Source organism: Mastomys coucha, unplaced genomic scaffold (genome assembly GCF_008632895.1).
Source record: "Mastomys coucha isolate ucsf_1 unplaced genomic scaffold, UCSF_Mcou_1 pScaffold1, whole genome shotgun sequence".
Classification (NCBI taxonomy): Eukaryota; Metazoa; Chordata; class Mammalia; order Rodentia; family Muridae; genus Mastomys; species Mastomys coucha.
The window spans coordinates 54,050,039-54,071,180 of record NW_022196891.1 but is presented as its reverse complement, the minus strand read 5'-3'; the positions used below and the strand labels follow the sequence as shown (position 1 = coordinate 54,071,180).

Below are 21,142 nucleotides of genomic sequence, written 5' to 3'. Positions count from 1 at the left end.
TTGAGGCCAGCCTGGTCTACAGAGGGAGTTCCAGGACAGCCAGGGCTACACAGAGAAACCCTGTCTTGGGGGAAAAAAATGTTTTAAGTTTTTATGTTTATTGGTCCTGGAAAATAAGGCCTGTTGAGTTTTGAATGCCTCTTTTCTCTGACTTTCTCTTTATTCATGGTCATCGCCCTGCCCCATTTATGTAGGCAGGGGTTAGGTTATGGTAAATTATAGTATTTGTCAAATACTAGACTATGTTGATGGAGAAAGTCATGCAGTATTCACTTGAAGGATGCATAATGCTTTTTGTTACTGGGCTGTTTTTATTTTGTTTTGTTTTGTTTGCTATTTATTTATTTAAATTGTGAAATAAACCACCCAGCTATATAGAAAATAAGACTTTGCAAGCTGGAGAGATGGCTTGATGTTGGAGGACTTGCTGCTCTTGCAAGGACCCAGGTTCACTTCCCAGCACACAGTTGGTGAGATAATGCCTCCTTCTGCCTTGCACGGGCACCAGGCATTCAAGTGGTCCATGGGCACACGTGTATGGAAAACACTTATACACATGAATCTTAACAAAAGACTTTAAGACCTTGAACTTGTATTTTCCAACCTCTGACTCTCAGTACTAAGATTATTGGTGTGAACCATGGGCCCTCCTGGGCTCTAGTTTAAAAGACTAGTACATACGATGCTAACAGGTACACCGAGGAGTTGTTGAGAGGCATAAGTAATGAATAGAGTTGGAGAAGCAGCATGGTTTTCAAGGATAATTCGAGTTTCGATGGGAGGAACAGAGTATTGCACAGGAAGACACTAACTAAGATCAACCTGTAATGACTGGGAATTCATGAGTGTTGGTGGATCCAGTCTTAATGGCTTTCCCCCAAAGATTTTGAGGTTTTGTTTTTTGTTTTTTGTTTTTGTTTGTTTACTTGTATGATTTTGTCCATACAGCCTACAGTTTTTCTTACCAAATGACTTCTCTCCAGACTCTTTGATTTATATTTGACAGCCTTTGCTTTTATTGCAAGCCCCAATGCCCTGTTTTCCTTATTACTGTTAAATTGTATTCTAACACTATGTCTTTTGTGTTCAGCTTGTAATAAAGGCTCACGTAGGTTTAATATCTGTTTTAGTCAGTATTCTCTAGTGAGACAGAACCAGCAGCACTCTCTACAGTGAGTCACATACAAAATGCAAAACAAGATTTAGGAAATCACCTCCCAGTATTGGTGGGGCTGGCAAGTCTGGAAACATTAGGGCATGACAACAAACCGCAGGCTCAGGCAGGAGCGTAGGCGGAGGTGTCGGTGCGATTTCTTTTTTTCCCTCTAGGTCCTCTGCATGTTTAGGCATCCATCAAGTCTAACGTGGCACTTAGTCTCCAGTAAATGTTTAACGTACATTCCTTTAATGACTAGTTCCTCAGCTAGATTATAGAACCTTCTGTGAAGGTTTATATCCCGTTTCATGTGTATTGTTTTATTTTTATTTGCTTTCTTTGGTTTTTCCATTAAGTGCCCACTATGGGGCTTACCTGGTTGCTTGAGAAAACTGTAAAATGACTAATTTTTAGATACCACTTTTAGGGTAGAAGTATTATGTGGTATGACAAAAATTTTGAGAAACTAACAGCAAATGTAACGTGGTTTCTTGGTAAATGGTAACACTTACTGTTTGATGTTTGCACACTATAAGAACAACATCTCATAATACCAAGGGTCTTGAGCATAAGGGAAGCAGGAAATGGAGGGGACACTAAAGACAGCAAGTTTGAATCTAACCCTGTGATAATAGGAGCACTGGGCAAGAAACCAACCCAAGTAGATCCTTTCTTATGACTTGGACCACATAATAGAAGACCAGTCATATTTCATTGCAAGGATGCTCACCAGAACCAAACGCATGGCCATTACAGTCATGCCAGCTAACCTTGGAACCAAGCCATAGCGTCAGCTTTGAAAATATATTACCCATTTAGAATTGGCTTATTCCCAGAGCTTGGGTGAAAATGCCAAGGTAGAACATGAACATTATATTATAGGCCAAAAATAATTTCCTGGGTACCCTAGAAGACAGTTCTCAATGGTGACAGTAACAATAACAAATGGTTACTCTATCTACTGCCCAAATTGTGCTAATGTGTATTTTCCTGCAGTCATTTTCTTAAACAATCCTTCTCTCCCTTTTTCTTAAATCTTCAGAAACTATATGAACTTAACAACCTTCATGCACTGATGGCTGTGGTTTCTGGCTTACAGAGTGCACCGATTTTCAGGTTGACTAAGACGTGGGCGGTGAGTAACCCTGCAGAGTTTAATGAAACATAGACTTTTGTATAAAGTAGAGATTTTGTTTCTTTTGTAAATCTTAGTAAGACGAATATAAGATAAGAATTCTTAAATTGTCTTGCACTTTGTTCTTTGCAACCTATATTTAAGACTTTTTAAACATTGCTCTGAGCTGATGAGGTAATTTGAGGAAATAATGAGGCCGATGCTTATTTTGTACTTCAGAGATTCATTTTGAATACCTTGTTGATGACATCACATATAATATTTACCTGATAATTAGCATTTAGTTGCATACAAATTAATTCTTTTGGTAAACTTGAAAATCTAAATCATGACCTTTAATATTCTTTTATTAATTTTGGCTCCATTATTTTTTAGCCGTAAATCTCAAGTGTAGAAAATCTCATAGTAAACATGGAATTATATGACATGCTACTTTCTGTTACAATAGCCAACATATTAGGTTCTCTTATTTTGACAAAAGCAAAGTAGGATTTTTGGCATTATCAGTATTTATATCTCTGAGTAGAATGATACCATACTCAATCTTTCAAGGTTATCTGTTCTTTCCCTTTTCTTTCTTTTATTTCTTTTTTTTTTAAGATTTATTTATTTATTTTATGAGTATGAGTACACTGTAGCTGTACAGATGGCCATGACCATCATGTGGCTGGTAGGAATTGAACTCAGGATTGCCCCACTCGCTCTGGTGTAATTCACTGTAGCTGTCTTCAGACGCACCAGAAAGAGGGCGTCTGATCTCATTACGGGTGGCTGTGAGCCACTATGTGGTTGCTGGGATTTGAACTCAGGACCTACGGAAGAGCAGTTAGTGTTCTTACCCACTGAGCCATCTCACCAGTCCCTTTTATTTCTTATTTTGAAACTAAGGCCTCATTTAAGGTGTCTTGCTAAGTCACCCAAGGTTGCCTTGAAGCTGGGGACTTCCTTTCTTGGCCTGTCAAGTAGCTGGAGTTATAAGCCTGATATTCTAGTCCGTATGAATTGGGTGTGTATACATACACACATGTACACACTGTCTTCTTTATAGTCCAAGCTAGTTCTAAAGTCGTGGTCCTGCCTCAGCCTCACAAGCACTAGGATTACAGGTGGGCCGTATACCATGCTGAAAATATTACTTTTTTTTTTTTTTAAAGATAAATGCCTCTCTCTCTTCTTTTCTTTTTTTTTTTTTTTTTTTTTTGGTTTTGTTTTGTTTTAAGGCAGAGTTACTTTGTGTAGCCCTGGATGCCCTGGAACTTACTCTGTAGACCAGGCCAGCCTTGAACTCAGAGATCCACCTGCCTCTGTTTTCTGAGTGAGGATTAAAGACATGTACCAACTTGCTAGGCAGATTAATAAGTCTTAATAGTCTTGTGCTAAATACATTATTTACTCTATAAATTTGATTATTCATTTTTGTCTTTTAAAACAGTCTTTTCCTATGCATTCCAGACTAGCCTTGAGTGTGTGATCCTCTTGTCTTGGTCCTTTGAGCACTAGGAGTCTAGGTGAATATTACTACATCCAGCATAAGCTTTTTTTTTTTAAGTATTATCATTGTGTATGCGTACATACTTTCTTTGCACATACTTATGTGTTCATGTGTGTGCATTAGAAACGGAAGACATGCTCTGAGTGTCATTATTAAGATGTCTGCTGCCTTCTTCTGAGACACAGATGCTCATTGGCCTGGAACGAATTAGCAGAATAAAGTAGGAGGAAATACGGCGGCATTGTCTTTAGTAATGTGGGAAGAGGTTATTGCTTAGCTGGACGCTGTCATCTTCCCATCACTAGACACCTAAGATAGTCAGGGGAGAAAGTCATGGACAGGAGAAGCAAGTGCTGTAGGAAAACATTTTAATAGGCCAAGTACAGAGAGAATGTTCAACATGGCATTGGATCTGACAGTGGGCAGGAGTGGTGTTGGTGTAGTAGTGGGTGGCAGACTGATTGGATTTGAGAGTGTGGCAGAGGACTAGGTCAGTAAGTGTCGACTGCGCCTTTGAGAGAGTCTGCTGTAGACCTGGCAGTGGTTGAGAGAAATAGGAAGCTAAAGGCTTGTGACACGATGGTTTTGATTTTGGAGATGGGATCCATGACCTTGAAGTTTTATGCTGGTCAAAATGATGAAGTGGAATTGGGGAGATGGTGAAAAGAAAGAATGATTAGCTTCAGGTATAGCCTTAGTTAGAAGAAAGGGAAGAAGTCCATCCCTGTAGTGTTTCAGGAATATGTTAATAGGCTGGGGGCGGGGTCTGCACCGATGCAGGTGAACTGGTAGATTCCATGGTGGAAATCTATACAAGTTCCTCTGGCTGCTTTGAGAATGTTGAGAGAAAGCTTTTGGAGGTTTGAAGAAAGAAGGAAGGACATGTCATCCATCTACCTGGACATGAGAGCGCTGTGTCTCATGAGGCATGGAAGATTGCTGGGCTTTTATAAGAAGATTTTTGGTCATGAATGTAAAGTGAAACTGTTACGTGCTTTCTAGGTTCAGGCTCAGTGTAAGTGTGGTATACTATCGAGAATTGTATTTAACTAAACTTGAGTTTTTTTAAGTCGTGTTTGTAACCAAGGAGATCTAGGGTAGCACGAGAGGCGAAAGAGAATATCAGAGTTGCCTTATTGAAAGGTTAGGAGACTGAGCCAAACAAAAAAGGCGGGAAATGATAAACAGTGGGAAGGAAGCGAAGCATGACAGGGACCACAGAAGCCCCAACAAAGCTCATGCTGTGTCTTAGATGACAGAAGATGGGATAACAGGAAGAGAAGAGAGTCCTCACACTTGTGAGGACTGAAGAATGTGACCAGGAAGACTTAGCGATGAGAGAGGGCAGGCAGTTCCAGGCCCCCCTTTTCCCTCAGCTTCTAAATTTCTAAAGACCTAAGGGGAAGTTCCTTGCAGGTCTTAAATAACAGTAGCATAAAGGATTACTTCTCCGTATTCTCATCTAACATAGTAGCCATGGGTGACTAGTTTTAAATCATTAAAATTAACCCTCTTCCTCAGCAGTACCAACCACATGACAAGTGTTCAGGAACGCTGTCTAGCAGCCATTGTATGCCCCCCACCCCCCATCCATCACCCCACAAAGTCCACTGCAAGTGTTCAGGAATGCAAGCTAGCAGCCATTGTATGGACCCCCCAGCCCCCACCCATCACCACACAAAGTCCACTGGACAGGGAATCAGTGCTGGAACGTCATAGGTGCTGAGGGCTTGGGAAGGAAAAAGGATGGTAAGCTTGGAGAGAAGTGAAGCCAGAGTTAGATCCAAGCCTCTGTCCGGCTCACATTGCAAGGCTTATAAGAGAGGAAAGGATACATGCTGAGCTAGATGGGGTGGGCGCTTTGTGCAGGCCTCTGAGTTGCAGAAGGTAAGATGGAAGGCTTGGGCAGCGTAGGCTATTACATCTGAAGTTAGAGGCACGATGTAAAATAGTGGCTGTTTCAGACCCGTTTGGATCACACATTTTAATGTATAAAATCTTGAGGGTTTGGAGTTTTTTAATTGATTAAAGGAACATGGCAAAAAATAATGTCTTATTACTAAGTAAAATATTTAGAGCATTGTCTCCAAATTAATATTAAGTTACTATTAAAGAAAAGGATGCCCATTTTCATTGTTCTTGTTTAGTATGGGGCACTTTGCCATAAGAAAATAAGAAAAAGATAAATTTTTTTTCTATAAGGAATGGAGAAGGATAATTATTTAGATTAATTTGCTTGTCTGTATAGGGAGCTTTATTTTTTTAAAAAAAAAAGTTATTAAAAACAAAGAAAACTCCCCTAAAAATTAAACAAAATTTCCATGCAATCCAGTAGTTCTGCTTCTAGACATATGCTCAAGAATTAAGAGCAAAGATACAAACTTTTTTTCATAAATGTTTGCAGCAGCCAAAAATTAGAAATAGCCCAGTCATCTATAAGTAGATGAGTGGTGGGAGAGGGTGATACACAGACTGCAGCATCCTTCATCCCAGAAAGGACACTGTGCCTGTGATAGCATGCGTGAGCCTCACAGATACGCATGTGAAATGGCCAGATGTAAAAGGAGGATTCCATTAATCTAAGCTGCCTGGAGTGGCCGGATTCCTAGAGACATTAGAACATTGATGGCCAGAACCTGGGAGAGATGAGAACGGGAATTCCTGGATGGAGTATAGAGTTGCCATTTGACATAGTTATCTTTTTCTCTGACAACACCTAATTGTGAAGTAACTTGAGAAAGGGAAACTTGGCTCACAGTCGGAGTATCTGCATTGCGGTACAGAAGTTACCTGACTGCAGAAGTGCACAGTGAAGACTCCTGCCAGTCCCAGAAGCACATATAACCTTGTAGGCTGCCTTCCTCCCAGCAGCTCCCTTCTTCTGGCCAGGACATGTTCCAAGGCTCTACAGCCTCCCCAGATAGCATCTAGTATCGCTAGCTGGAGAGCAGGCATTCAGGCAAATTAGCCCAGGAAGGGGACACTTCAGGCCTAGCCCAAAACATTAAATGTCTCCTAAAGGATCATGGTGTCCTCAAGGGTCATGTGTTAAGGTCTTTTAGGAAGTAGTGGCACCTTCTAGTAGAAGAACGTTGTGTCATTGAAGGTGGTCTCTCGTGTACACACACATTCCTAGATTACCACGAGCAAGAGCAGCTTGTCTCTGCTACATGTTCTCTGTCACCTTGTTTTTCCTCATCACAGACTCAAAGCAGTGGGTCATAGTTAAAATATTTCCTTCCTTGGGAGGTTTGCCTCAAATGTTTGCCACCGATATAAAAAACTGATACCTAAGCGTGGTCTCAAGAGTCAGGACTGTTGCTGTAACTGTCTGTCCCTGCTGGTGTGGTTCAGAGTCTGTGGAATCAATTTGTGAGGGGTTTGGGAAGAGTAGAGAAACAACGAAGAAAAAGTTTAGAATCCTGAGGGTGGAGCTTAATGAGGCAGTGTTGGTTGGAGTTTAGAAGACCAGGGTGGAGATGAGCTTGTGAGGTCAGAGGCTGCTCACTTTAGACTGAAGAGCTTGCTGTATTTTGTTCAAGCCTTGAGGCTTTGCAGGAGGCTGCGTTTGCTGATAATGCATTAGTGTAGCAGAGGAAATTTCTAGGCGCACCATTTTTTTTGGCAGTGACATAGGCATAGGTATTCAGGAACAAAAGGGAAAACAGAAAGTTTTTTAAGACTTGCAGTTTTGTTAAAGTTGAAATTAAAGATGGTCCGATATTGCTAAAAAAGATTAACAGTATTAAAAACAAACCAAGTACCTGTTGTAAACGGGCCTTTGTGGGTGTCTTAAAAGCCAAGACCCACTAAGCTCAGACTTTTTGTTTAAAAAAGAGACCTCTAGGGGACTACTTCTGACGATTTCCTAAATCACTTCCCCAGGACAGTTTTTCGTGTTCAGACATGTAGGTACTCAGGCGGTTGCAGCCATGTCTCATACTAGCAGGAAGCATTGGTGGTGTCCACATGCAGAATGCAAGACTGGTGGGGTCATGGAAGCTTCCAGCAGTGTTTCAAGCAAACACTTGATGTCCTGACAATGTTTCTAAATAACATTAGAATCTCTGCATATGCACCCTAAAATTGAAGTGCATGGAGTTGTGAGAATGAAGCTAAAGGTGCAGTGGGGACCCCAGAAAATGAGAGGTGTTAGGAGTGTAAAGTACAGCTGAAAGACTTGTGATTGTGAAGCTGAGTCAGCTCAACAGTCCCATGTGGACTACCATGAGCAAGGCCACATAGGTGAGCCTGCCCAAGCTGTCTGAAACTGACAGCATAGCATCATTTCCCCTGGATATTGGACGGATAGCTGTAGGAGTGAATGTTTGCCCTCCCTGTTCTTTGCTTTCCGACTGAAACCTTTACTCTGTGCTAGAGTGTTCTGAAAATCTGCTGCTTTACCATCATCATTGTCACCATCATTTTTAAAGACTCTCACAGTTAAGAATTCACCTTGAGGCCCCGAGAGATGGCTCAGTGGTTGGGAGTGCTAGCTGCTCTTTCAGAGGACCCAGGCTCAATTCCCAGGACCCAAATGCCACAACTATGTAGACTCGTGACTCCACTTTCAGAGAATCCAGCACTCTGACACAGGCATACTTGCAGGCAAAACACCAATGCACATGAAATTAAAAAAAAAAAAAATTAAGAGGAAAAAAAAAAGAATTCACCTTGAGTTTCACTGTCAAGACTTCTTTCTTCATTATTATAAGACACCAACCTTTGGGCACAATGTTTCGGTGCAGATCCTAAATGTCTTCCGAAGTCTATGTGTTAAATGTCTCCAGCAGGTGGTGGTGGAGCTTTTAGAGACTACACCGCTCTGTGTAGTCCTGGCTGTCCTGGAGCTCATTATGTAGAATGTAGACCATGTTGGCCCTCAGTTCACAGAGGTCCTCCAAGTGCTAGGATCACAGGCATGTACCACCATACTCGGATTGATTGATTGATATATATCAATCAATATATGTATATATATTAATACTATTTAAAATACATTTATTAAGCCAGCTGAATATATGAATTTACAAAAATCTGTATTTGGGACAATTTCAGAAGTATCACTTAAAAACATGATTCGGCTGCAGATGTGGTTAAGAAGGTAAAGCCCTTCCTGGCAAGCACGAGAACCAGATTTTGGATCCCCATACCCATGTGTGTGGGGCAGGCAGGGCTACCTGTCTGTATTCCAGGCCATGAGAGGCTGAGAGGGGGGATTCCCGGAGCAAAAGGGCTAGCCAGGGCAAGCTCTGCACTGAGACCCTGACTCAGTATATAATGTTAATTGCAATTAAAGATGACATCTGGCATCACCTCAGGCCTTGATACACATTTACTTACATACACACACACACACACACACACACACACACACACACACACAGATAGAACAAATGAAGACCCCAGAAATAAATAAATACATTTGCAGCCATTTTGACAATATACCTCAGCACATGTTATGAAAGGATAGTATCTTCAATCAAATGACTGAGAAAACTGGATATTACATTTTAAACAATATTTTATTTTATCTTATTTTATTTTATGTGCATTGGTGTTTGAGGGTTTAGATTCCCTGGATTGAAGTTGCAGATGTGAGCTGCCATGTGGTTGCTGAGAATTAAACTCAGGACTCAGGTAGAGCAGCCAGTGCTCTTAATCACGGAGCCATTTAGCCCCTGCATATTACATTTAAGAGGATGAAATTAAACATTATCTTATAGCCACGGGACAAAAATGAACCCCAAAAGGATTAAAGAATTAATTGTAAGATCTAAAACTGTAAAACTACTAGAAGAAAACATAGTTCTAAACAGTTAGGTTTTAAATATGACTCCCAAAGCAGCCCGTGCAGTAGCAAGAAAATGAATCATTTAAAAAAATGATCAAAATACCTGTACAGATACTTTTGAAAAGAATGCACCAACCCCACTAATGATCAGGGTAGTGCAAATCCAAACCTGCTAGGCTGCTTGCTACTTGGGAGGTAGAGGCAGGCGGATTTCTGAGTTCGAGGCCAGCCTGGTCTACAGAGTGAGTTCCAGGACAGCCAGGGCTACACAGAGAAACCCTGTCTCAAAAAACCAAAAAAAAAGTCACAAATGATGGTGAGTGAGTTGACCAGAAAAGGAATTCTGCTTACCAATATGGTTGCAGCTGTTTAGAAAGTAGAAGTAGAACTGAAGTTGAACTTGCAGCAACAGAGGGAACAGTTTTCAGGGTGGGGGTAACTGGAAGTTGTTTGTTGTTCAGTGGGTAGATTCAAAGTTTAGTTTTATAGAGTATATTTGAGATCTAAGGTACAGGCCTAGTAACTATAGGTAATAATTTTATATTATATACTAAAAGAAAATCTGAGTAGAACCCAGAAATAGATCTCAGACATAGGACAAGGAAAGTATTATAAATTGGTGTTAGGGTGTCTACTGCAACACCATGACCAGAATCATGGGGAGGAAAGGAAAGGGAGATCTGTGTGATCTCCATACAGTTTTCAGGTCACACTCGGTCACTGAGGGAACCCAAGGTAGGAATCTGGAGACAGACACCGAAGCAGAGGCCATGGAGAAATGCTGCTTACCAGCTTGCTGGGCTTAGTTTCCTGACAACTGAGGCCTTCCTCCCACAGTCCACTCCACCCACATTAATCATCAACCAAGAAAATGGACCACAGACTTGCATACAGGCCAGAAAATACTAATGGATTAGGTGTCAGATGGTCCATTATCAGAACCAGTCTTTGAGACCCCGAGAGACAGACAGGACATTAATACATTCTTCTACTTGCTAGCCATGTGCCTGACTCTCAGTTTCCGCCACCTCTAAATAAATACACAAACTTTTCTGTTAACCTTCCAAGATGAGAATTTTCTAAGTCAAGTCTTGCTGTGTTGTGACAAAATAGTATCTTTAGAGGTTTAAAGAAAGAAAAGTGTTGCTCAGTCTTTGGAATGATAACAAAACAGAACAAAACAAACACCTGAAGCTTTCAGTTAGATGTGGGCACTAAGGTTACTGGTCTCTTATCTCCTTTGATCATTTGCAGTAATCTCAAAGGACAGTTTACAGGTTGTCTTTTCAAGCCACTTGAAGCATTCTCTTGATAATGCAACCTACCGCTGATGACGTTCTGGTCAAGAAGAAAATTTGTTGCCAGAAGTTAAAAAAGCAGAAAAAAACAAAAGAGCAAAAGGCCATGGGAGGACCTCGGGTCCTGTTAGAACCAGCCACACACAACCTGACTTGTCACTTCTACCACAAAATTGAGGGTTTCTTAGTGCTTATGAAAGAATGACTTTTGAGGAGGCAGCCAATGAAAATGTTTGGGCATTTGATCTAAATGTATGCACATAATTTTTTCAAATTAGATAAAAACAACAAAATTGCTTAATTACATAGAGTAAAGATAAATAATGTGTTATAGTTCATCACTTAGTAGATTCATTTATGTGCATATAAAGGTGAATTTATAAATACTTTAAGTTATAAATACATGTCTGAATCTGTTTTATTTATGTCCTGTCACAATAAAATTAAGGAAAGTATAATTTTGAAATTAAAGTTCAGATTTATAGTAAATACAGTTTTCATTCAGATCTTTGTTACAGTAAGATGGAACTTCTAATAACCTAGGCTTTTCTGTTTGCTTTTTTAGTTATTAAGTCGAAAAGACAAAACTACCTTTGAAAAATTAGAATATGTAATGAGTAAAGAAGATAACTACAAAAGACTCAGAGACTATATAAGTAGCTTAAAGATGACTCCTTGCATCCCCTATTTAGGTGAGTGGTGTCACTGTGTGTTCGTTATTCACAGTTGTTGCTCTTCCTGAACCAGTCATTTTTATGAAATGCAAAGTAATTTTTAAAGTGCATGTATCAGATTTCTAAGCTGAAAATAATCAGGTAAAGAAGTATTTCCCTTATTTCCTGAAATAGTTTTCATAATAACTTAGCCTTTTGCCTTCAGGTTTTCATAATAACTTAACCTTCTGCCTTCAGGTTTTCTATAGAGTGTAACAATAACTGAGAAGTGGTCCGTATGGTTAATGATATGTTTTAGCTATCTTAGTAATGCTTTTAAGAACTGAAACAATGACTTGTCATGAAGCTTAATATATTACCTGAAGACATTGATCCAAGTTGTTAGGTAGTAGACAGTGTGAATTCTGAAGAGTGATTTCAATTAATTATTGGTATTGTTGTTTACCTAAATGAATTGTTTAAGTGTGGAAATTTAGCTTAATACATGGCAGTTTTATATTTATTATTTGATTATTTGTATCTTATATAGCTTACAATATTAATAAGTTCCAAAGACTATTTAAATACCCCAGTTTTTCAACAAAATATAAATAATACTTTGTTGAATCTTGAGTTAAAAGGGCCCCAAATAAACTGTACTTTTAAATTTGTGTGTAAATTAAAGATGGGAAATGCTGTGGGTCATCAAAATGAGCTGGTTTGACTCTGGAGAGTCATCAGATGAAAACTTTTTGCTGGAGGGGATGCCTAGGAAGGCAAGCTTATTGGCTAAACTCTGGGGGCCCGTCCATATACCTCATTAGCACAGAGAACTCTAGGCTCTACTATGTGACCAGTTATCATGGTCCTCTTAAAGGGGTGTCGTGGTCACATGCTCCAGGACAGGAGCCAGGTCTGGAGCAGAATCAGATGCCTACCATTCTCAATTATGAGAATTGCTGGGGTTCCGTAATCAGCTCCACTTTACAGTTCTGTCTGGTGACGTGGTTCCATGTGCCCTATGCTCTGGGGGGATAGAGATGTATTTCACACCCTATTGAAGGCACATGTAACCCAAAGCACTGTTAGGTAGTGACTACTGCATTGTTTTGTTTTTTGTTTTTTGTTTTTGTTTTCAATTATAGCTTGGCTCTGCCTATATTTAGGAATGTAATTTGGGGGAAAGGAAGAATAAAGGAACTTTTAACCCTTGCTTTGTGATCTGTAAGAGCATTAATTAACCCTGTTATATGGGCTCATTAGACTGAGAATCAGTGATCCTTGTTTCTAAGATTATACTTAATTCAGTCTTATTTCTTTTAGAGTCAGGTGATGCCTTTAATCCACCTACTTCATAATTGAGAACCAAGGGCCCTAGAGTGGAAACTGACTTACTAAGAACTCATTTATGATATCCACAGTGTAATGGTTCTATCTAGCATGCTCAGGTTACACCTGCTAAACTCACTAACTCAGAAACTTACTGGTGCTATGATTGCGTCCTCACTGAATTGCTTTTCTATATTAAATGCCACAATTAGTTATCTTGTAGGAAAATTTTAATTAGGAAAAATGACCAATTAATCCTTGTGCTGCGCGTTCCAGTTCAAGGAATCTTTGTTCTGGATGGGTCCTTAGTGGGAACATAGCATGGAAGCTGAAGCTGTGTGTGTGCATGTATGTTTGTGAGTGCACAAAGCTGTGCACATTCATGAATCTCTGCGTATTCAAAGAAAAAGAAGGGAAGCTGCTGAGCGGAATGTGGACAGGCCTCGTGTTGGAGATGCCGGCCCTTCTCCCTGTCGTGGGTCTGGAAGCACTGCCATTTCTTTGGGTTAAAGCAGACAGGGCAGAATTCTGACACGAAGGTATTAATTTGTAGAAAATACCAGAACCATTACCTTTTCTGTGTGGTCTTGAATGACCTCAGGTTCCCTTCCTTCCTCCCTCCCTTCCTTCCTTTCTTTTTTTTTTTTAATTGATTTAAGTTTTATTGCATTGTGATGAGAAAAGATACATGATTTCAATTTATCTGAGTTTGTTGACATTTAAAAACATATTTTAAGTAAATAGAATTAAATCACATTCTTGTTTCCCTTTTGTACCCCAACTCCTCCCAGAGATCCCCCTCAATACAATACTTTTTTTTGTCATATTCTTTAAAATTTATAAAATATTATAAAAATAAAAATGAGTATTATAAAAGTTGTTTGATATAAAACAACAATCAATTTAACAATCTTATGTAGATGCTTGTCAACAGCAATACTGAAAATATATATGCTTTTCTCAATGTAAATTTTTAATAACTCCAAACATATTAACTGTATATTTTAAAATAATGTATCACTACTAGTTTTTTTTGTTGTTGTTGTTGTTTTGTTTTGTTTTGTTTTTTGTTTTTGTTTTTCAAGACAGGGTTTCTCTGTGTAGCCCCGACTGTCCTGGAACTCACTCTGTAGACCAGGCTGGCCTCGAACTTAGAAATCTGCCTGCCTCTGCCTCCCAAGTGCTAGGATTAAAGGTGTGCACCACCACCACCCAGCTTAAAATAATGTATCACTACTAGTATTTTTTTAAATGAATATAAATATATAAAGTCTTTTTGTTTCTTTGTTTTATATTTGGTAGAGCTTAAAATCTTGGCTCTTCCTGTGGTACAAGCTCAAAATAAGAACAATTTTTAGACATTGGATTTCATTGTAATAAGGCTGTATTTCAATGACCCTCACATCACCAAAGGATTTTACCTCCATTGTAACTAAGCTGAGAACTGACAGTTCTGCTGCACCAAGGAATGAATTGTAGGCAAGATTTTTGGATACAGACTTCTTGCTGTGGTCAAAGCTATTTGACTTGAGTGAGTAACTTTATTCTCAGCCTGCAGAGAACAGGTTACATTCATTTAAGAAATGGTGTGTGTATTAAGATGGTCTATCCAAGAAGTTATTTGGAAAAGCATTCATCTCAGAGAAAGAGTAACTTATAAAGTCTTCTTCTTCGAACTTGATACAAGAGTTACAAACGTCAAGCAAAGCATTCAGTCTCACTCTTTGTTGTTCTCTTACAAGCCGCCTCCCAAGTTAATTGTCTACATTTCTTTTGGCTGTATAATATTTTTGAAATATGTAAGCTGTTCTGAAAACCATAGTATAGTGTAAAAATAATGAAATAAACAATACTACTAATAGAGAGACTGAGATAGAAGAAGCATGATTTCAAGACCATTATGTGGTACACAGCAAGACACTGTCACGTACAAACAAGCAGAAAGTATATATATGGATTGTACAATATTGGACCTATTTCTCCAATTACCAAATTAGAGAGACCATTGGATGACGGTCAACAAATTTCTAATTCCTCATATTTTTGGATTTCAATTGATTAGGGTATGTTGGTAATATTAATTTTCATATTAAGATATTAGGAAAAAGTAATTGTTACTTCCTGTTGCTTTTGTTTTCAAGAGATAGAATTAGGTTTGTGTAGGTTTGTTGAAAGGTTACTTTCTTGCTTCTTCTAGGGTGTAGTTTTGCTCCTTGTGTTGGTGTTTTCCATCTATTATCCTTTGTAAGTGGTGTTTTCCATCTGTTATCCCTTGTAGGTCTGGATTTGTGGAAAGATACTGTGTATATTTCGTTTTGTCATGGGATATCTTGTTTTTTCTGTCTATGGTAATTGAGAGTTTTGCTGGGTATAGTAGCCTGGGCTGGCATTTGTGTTCTTGTAGGGTCTGTATGATATCTGCCCAGGATCTTCTCACTTTCATAGTCTCTGGTGAGAAGTCCAGTGTAATTCTGATAGGCCTGCCTTTATATGTTACTTGACCTTTTCCCCTTACTGCTTTTAAAATTCTTTCTGTGTTTAGTGCATTTGGTGTTTTTATTATTATGTGACAGGAGGAATTTCTTTTCTGGTCCAGGCTACTTGGAGTTCTGTAGGCTTCTTGTATGTTCATGGGCATCTCTTTCTTTAGGTTAGGGAAGTTTTCTTCTATAATTTTGTTGAAATAATTTACTGGCCCATTACATTGGGAGTCTTCACTCTCTTCTATACCTATTATCCTTAGGTTTGGTCTTCTCATTCCATCCTGGATTTCCTGGATGTTTTGGGTTAGGAGCTTTTTGCTTTTTGCGTTTTCTTTGACTGTTGTGTCAGTGTTTTCTATGGTGTCTTCTGCCCCTGAGATTCTCTCTTCTATCTCTTGTATTCTGTTGGTGATGTTTGCATCTATGACTCCTGATTTCTTTCCTAGGTTTTCTATCTCCAGGGTTGTCTCTCTTTCTGACTTCTTTATTGTTTCTATTTCCATTTTTAGATTCTGGATGATTTTGCTCATTTCCTTCACCTGTTTGATTGTGTTTTCTTATAGTTTTAAGGAATTTTTGTGTTTTCCCCTTTGAAGGCTTCTAGCTGTTTACCTGTGTTCTCCTGTATCTTTTTAAGGGTGCTATTTATGTTTTTCTTAAAGTCCTGTATCATCACTATGAAAAGTGATTTTAGATTTGAATCTTGCTTTTCCGTTGTGATGGTGTGTCCAGGACTTGCTATGGTGGGAGAATTGTGTTCTGATGATGCCAAGTAACCTTGGTTTGTGTTGCTTATTTTCTTAACACTTGCTCTGCACCATCTGGTTATCTCTAGTGCTACCTGCCCTGTGATCTTGGGCTTGTTAGAGCTCCTGGGAGTAGAGCTTCCTCTGCGGAGTTTGTGCCCAAGGTCTGCTAAGGGCACTGGCCCAGACAGACCAGAAGGAACCAGTGCCACTGGGCTGGCGGAGTTCCTATGTGCCTGGGTCCTACTGATCCCAGTTACTCCCAGTGTTGGGACAGATGTTGTGTCCCCCTCACCTCTGATCCTGGGCGTGTTAGAGCGCCTGAGATTGGAGCTTCCTCTGGGTGTTGTGGCTTGCCTTGTGTTCTTATTTTTATTGGTTTTTTAATTATCTCTCCCTTTCTCTTTATGTGTGCTTGTGTCTTGGAGTCTTACTTTGCTCTGTCGGCATGCTTTTGACTTCACCCGAGGAGAAGGACCCTTCTGTTGCTCAGCATGCCATTGTCTCTCTCCTCACCTACCTGAAGATATCCCGTAAGCTTTCTACTGTGTACTTCTCAGGCCTCATCTTAATTTTGCAATGAAGATGCTAGTTAATTTTGTTCTTGGAAATTCTTTGCAGTTGCTCTTGGCCCACCTCCTAATCCTCTGGGTTTTTTCGTTGACGCCCTCCCCCCCCCCCCATGTATTCATGTAAAGATATCTATCTAATTTTTTTTGCACTATACTCTTGAGTGCAGTAAAGTGAACTCAAGATTTGTCATATATTATTAAACTCCACTCTAGGTTGGGTCTGTGTGTTTGTCTACTTAATTTTAGAAATTAAAGTATCAACCTGAGATACTTATATTGACTCCTAGTTGAACATGTGCTTACCCGAACTCTTCCCCTTCCTGCAGAGTGGTCCCCATCTCATCTATTTTAGTTCCCACTAATATCATCTGTAACCATTCTATGCTGCTGCCCATTACAAAAGGAAGCAGTTCAGTCAATGTTTTGTTTTGTTGAGAGGCCTTTCCTTGTAACTCTGGCTGGCCTGGAACTCCCAGAGATCTACCTGCCTCTGTCTGATACAAAAAGTATGTACCATCACACCCTGCTAGTACATAGCTGTTCAACTAATGACATGGTCCCTTTCTGGCTTTCCCCATTGTTCAGCAATGTTGTTTTACTTGTGTAGAATATTTACATGACTCAGCTCTACAGCCTGTAGTTTTTGTTTAGTCCTTCAGCCTACACTAACATTGACTCAGCCCTGTGCCTGGTGCTAGATGCGTAACAAGAAATAAGGTGGTCTTTGTCCCTCCTTTGTGGATTTAAATAGGACTTAAACACAACCTGTGGTTTATTACATTTCACCTCTTCCCCCTCTTCTATTTCTCATCTTTTGTAGGAAAATGAGATGCATATGTCTAAGAACTGAAAACCACAGGGAAGTTGAACTGAAGGATACATACATAAAATCTCATCAGATTTGTCAAGGCACATATGCTTTTCTTTGTTTTGTTTTGTTTTTTAAGTTTATTTGTGTGTGCATGTGCTTGTATGTACATTCTCCTAGAATATATATGCACATTGTGCATGACAGGTTGTCAGATCCCTTGGAGCTGACATTTCCAGATGCCCAGCTTGTCACAGATGCTGGCATCCAAATCCTATCCCTAAGATTGCATAGCAAGTGCTCTTAACCCCTGAATGACCTCTCCAGCCCTTAGACTTGGTTCTCAGGAAAATATTGAAATAAACCTCATATGACTTAGTTTACATTATAGACAAATGATTCTTTTTTTTTTTTTTCATTTCTGTGGTAATGATTTGTGTTGAAGAAGGAAGATTTACTGCTGATTTTCATTCTATACTGGTGTTTCTATTTATTTTCATTTTAAGTTAATTAGGTCTCGATTTAACGATCCTTGGTTGTAGAATTCTGCTCATGAGAAAATAGACTTAGAACAGCTTCCAAAATGACAAGCTCTTTTAAGATTCTGTACATTTGATGGGACAGAATCCACTGAAGATGTCTGGAAGCAAATCGTCAGTTTAATGTTCTTTTCACACTTAGTTGTCAATGCTTCCCTTGCTCTCTTTGTCTGTAGAAGTTCTTAGAGAGCCGATGTCATCAACCAAAAGGATCTGTAGTGCATAGAGAAAGGGCAGTCGCTGAACAGATAGCTGCGTCCTTCCTGACAGGCGTGTTGTAAACCACTAGTGTTTCAGGGCTGTGTTGAGGGCTGTCTGTGGTCAGCAAGCTTAGTCCTGTCACACAGTCCTGAACCCATATCAAGGTAGAGAAAGAGCCACGCCCTCACTTCTGTGGGAACACATGACATACATGTCCACACATACACACCAGGCGCACACGTGCTAATAATGCATTTTTAAGACTAAAGAACATTAAAAGTTATTTATCAAAACCAATCATTCATTGTAAAGATTTCTCTAAGTGTTAGGGATTTATATAGTAATGAGATTCTTCCGTATTGCCAAAAGTAATTCAATGTGGACTACATTTCAGGAAGTAGAAAATACTTTCTTGGCACTCCACTCCTCCCTTAAAAATGGTCCCTTCTGTTGGTTTGCATTCAGGGTAGAAAAGTGGAAAAGTGGTCAGTTGGACAATATAGTCAAGCAATCTTAAAACAAGGGTGCAGTTTGTGAGAGGGATAGTTTGGCAAGTACTAAGGAAAATTTTGTTTTAGATGAGAGTTGTTGCTTTAAACCTGAAAACCATTAGCGGCATTCATTTGTCCTTGTCACTGGAGAGCAATCTTAAGGGGCTTGTTGAGGAATTTGGTATGGAAATTTCACTTCGCTGTGGAGAGAAAACTAGAACGTTGCGCAAAAATAATTTAATTTTGTGAAACATGGTAAATACTTTTTCATGTGTATTTTCTAAACCTCATTTCTACTTAATTCATGCCATGGAAAAATGCAGTAGTGTAACCAAATTAGACTATGTTCTGAGGAAGGCATACTTCTAGCACTGAGAGTGAGTGAGCCCTAACACTGTTAGGGAAGCAGAGCACAGAAGCTTTTGTAAACTCTCCGTCCTGTGGGAGACATCAAGTAAACTGTTTTGATGTGTGGAGACGCAATTCTCTCAGCTTTAAAGAGACAGCTCTTTCCATGTCCCTTTATATTTCAGCGGAAATACCACGTTTTCACTGAGGACTCTGTTGGAAGGAAGGAATGCCCCTGAGGTCTTTGCACTGCAGGGTTGTGCTCCCTCCATCCCCTCTCTGTGATACACCCCTGTTAACCCACATTGCAAGGCCTTCATTGTCTTTGGGTTGTTGTTTGGCTGGTTGTTTGGTTTGGATGGGAGGTATTAGCGTGTAAATAGAAGGAAATATTTAGTAGATACTTGCCAATTCAAAGGATCCCTTTCTGGCCTGTTCAGTTAGTTGTTCTGGAAATTTCCTATTAATCTCTGTGGTCATACAGAACTGTGTTCATGTGGCAAGTTTGCAGTTCATTAGGTGCCCGTGTGTGTGCATGCATGCGTGTGTGCACACATGTGCCTCAGCTGGCAGCTGTACTTGCTCAGCACTGTATTTAGGGCTGCTGCCAGACATGTAGCTGGGAATGCAGCAGCCCTCTTCCAGGGTACGTGGTACTGAGCATGGCCTGAATAACAAGGGATCTGGGTGTGCACATATGCTAGCAGGCTTTGTGTTCAGGCTCTTCCCATCTGTTCATGCTGTCTGTCTGTCCAATCTTTCCCATCCCCTGTCCCCATGCTGAAATTACAGGTTATACAACATGATAATTTTCTCCCCTCCTGGTGTTAGAGACTGAGCCAGGTCTTCACACATGCTAGACAGTCTGCCCCTAAGCAGCCCACACTGTCAGTCCCGTCCTATAAAAAAGTCGCTGACAGTGATATCAAAATCTCTAGTGTTGAGATACATGTAGGTATTTATATTTTAAGAATTTTACTGTATTTTCATTTCTTTGGTTTAATAAGTAATATACACTCTGGATTAATTTTAGTTAATTAATTAGACTCTTCAGTAATGTGTTTTAATAACAACTAGCGTTCAACCATAGTGCCTGATAAAACTATTATGTGTCAGTTCTTTAGTTCTGGTTTGAGTTTTTTTCCTAGAGACTGGGTTTCTCTGGGTAGCCCTGGCTGTCCTAATCACTGACAAGGAAAGCTCATGGATCACTGTAAACTCTGCAGAGTCGGACATTGTTCATCTCTGGGGCGGAGTGGGAGTGCATGCAGTCATTAACAATATTAATAATACAGACGGTACTTCAGTCACCTTTCTGGGAGCCCAAGAGCGGATCTGCATCAGCTGTGCGCAGTAAAGTGGAATCCGTCCACGAGGTAGGGCAAATTTGAAAACTCATTTGTCTTCTATTTTGTATGTTTACTTTAGTTCTAGGATGGTTCTGTAAGATTTGCCTTTGATGTCAGGTGTGAAATGCTGGGTTTTGGAAAGATGAACGCCACTGCCACTCGGCCATGGCTTTTACCAGAGGTTTTCATTAGCTCTGTGATACGTAAGAACTTGGATTGTCTGTGTGGCTATCTGTGATAAACTGTCCCTGTGTGGACAGGTTGTCTGTGTGGTTATCCGTGTTAAACTGTCCCTGTGTGACAGGTTGCTCATTTTAGTTCTACTGCATTTTCATCTTATCATTTATCTCACATCTTTACAATTTTAGCTTACAAGTAAGCTAAAATGCTTAGCTGTGAGAAGTGAGTCATTACTGGGAGGAAGTTGTTCTAGGAGGCCCTGATAATGGTGTTGATCGGGACGATGAGTAGGACAGAAGTCTAGTCACACAGGCTGTAAAGAGAATTAGCAGTTTGATCCTGCCAAGGCCCATGGATTTTACTTTAAGGTTGTATCCTCACTGTTAGGAAAATGTCTTTAACTGATTGTTGAAATTCTGTTAGATGTAAGTATACAGTGGTATTATAAAGCTGTTCAATCTTTTTCACAAGTAACAGACAGATTTTTTTCTTTGCCATTGCTATAAATCAAACCCAGGCCTTCACACATGCTAGGCATGCACTGTACCACTGAGCTGTACCCCTAGCC

General features: G+C 39.8%; 1 protein-coding gene across 5 annotated transcripts in view; it reads left to right on the top strand.

The window, feature by feature from the left end:
- Ralgps2 (Ral GEF with PH domain and SH3 binding motif 2) overlaps positions 1-21,142 on the top strand; it is a 137,001-nt gene that overhangs the window by 64,856 nt on the left and 51,003 nt on the right. For all 5 annotated transcript variants that reach the window (XM_031385882.1, XM_031385891.1, XM_031385857.1 and 2 more), the window contains exons 7-8: positions 2,199-2,291; positions 11,441-11,567. In XM_031385882.1, the coding sequence (XP_031241742.1) occupies positions 2,199-2,291; positions 11,441-11,567 (220 nt within the window). The remainder of the gene's footprint in view (positions 1-2,198; positions 2,292-11,440; positions 11,568-21,142) is intronic.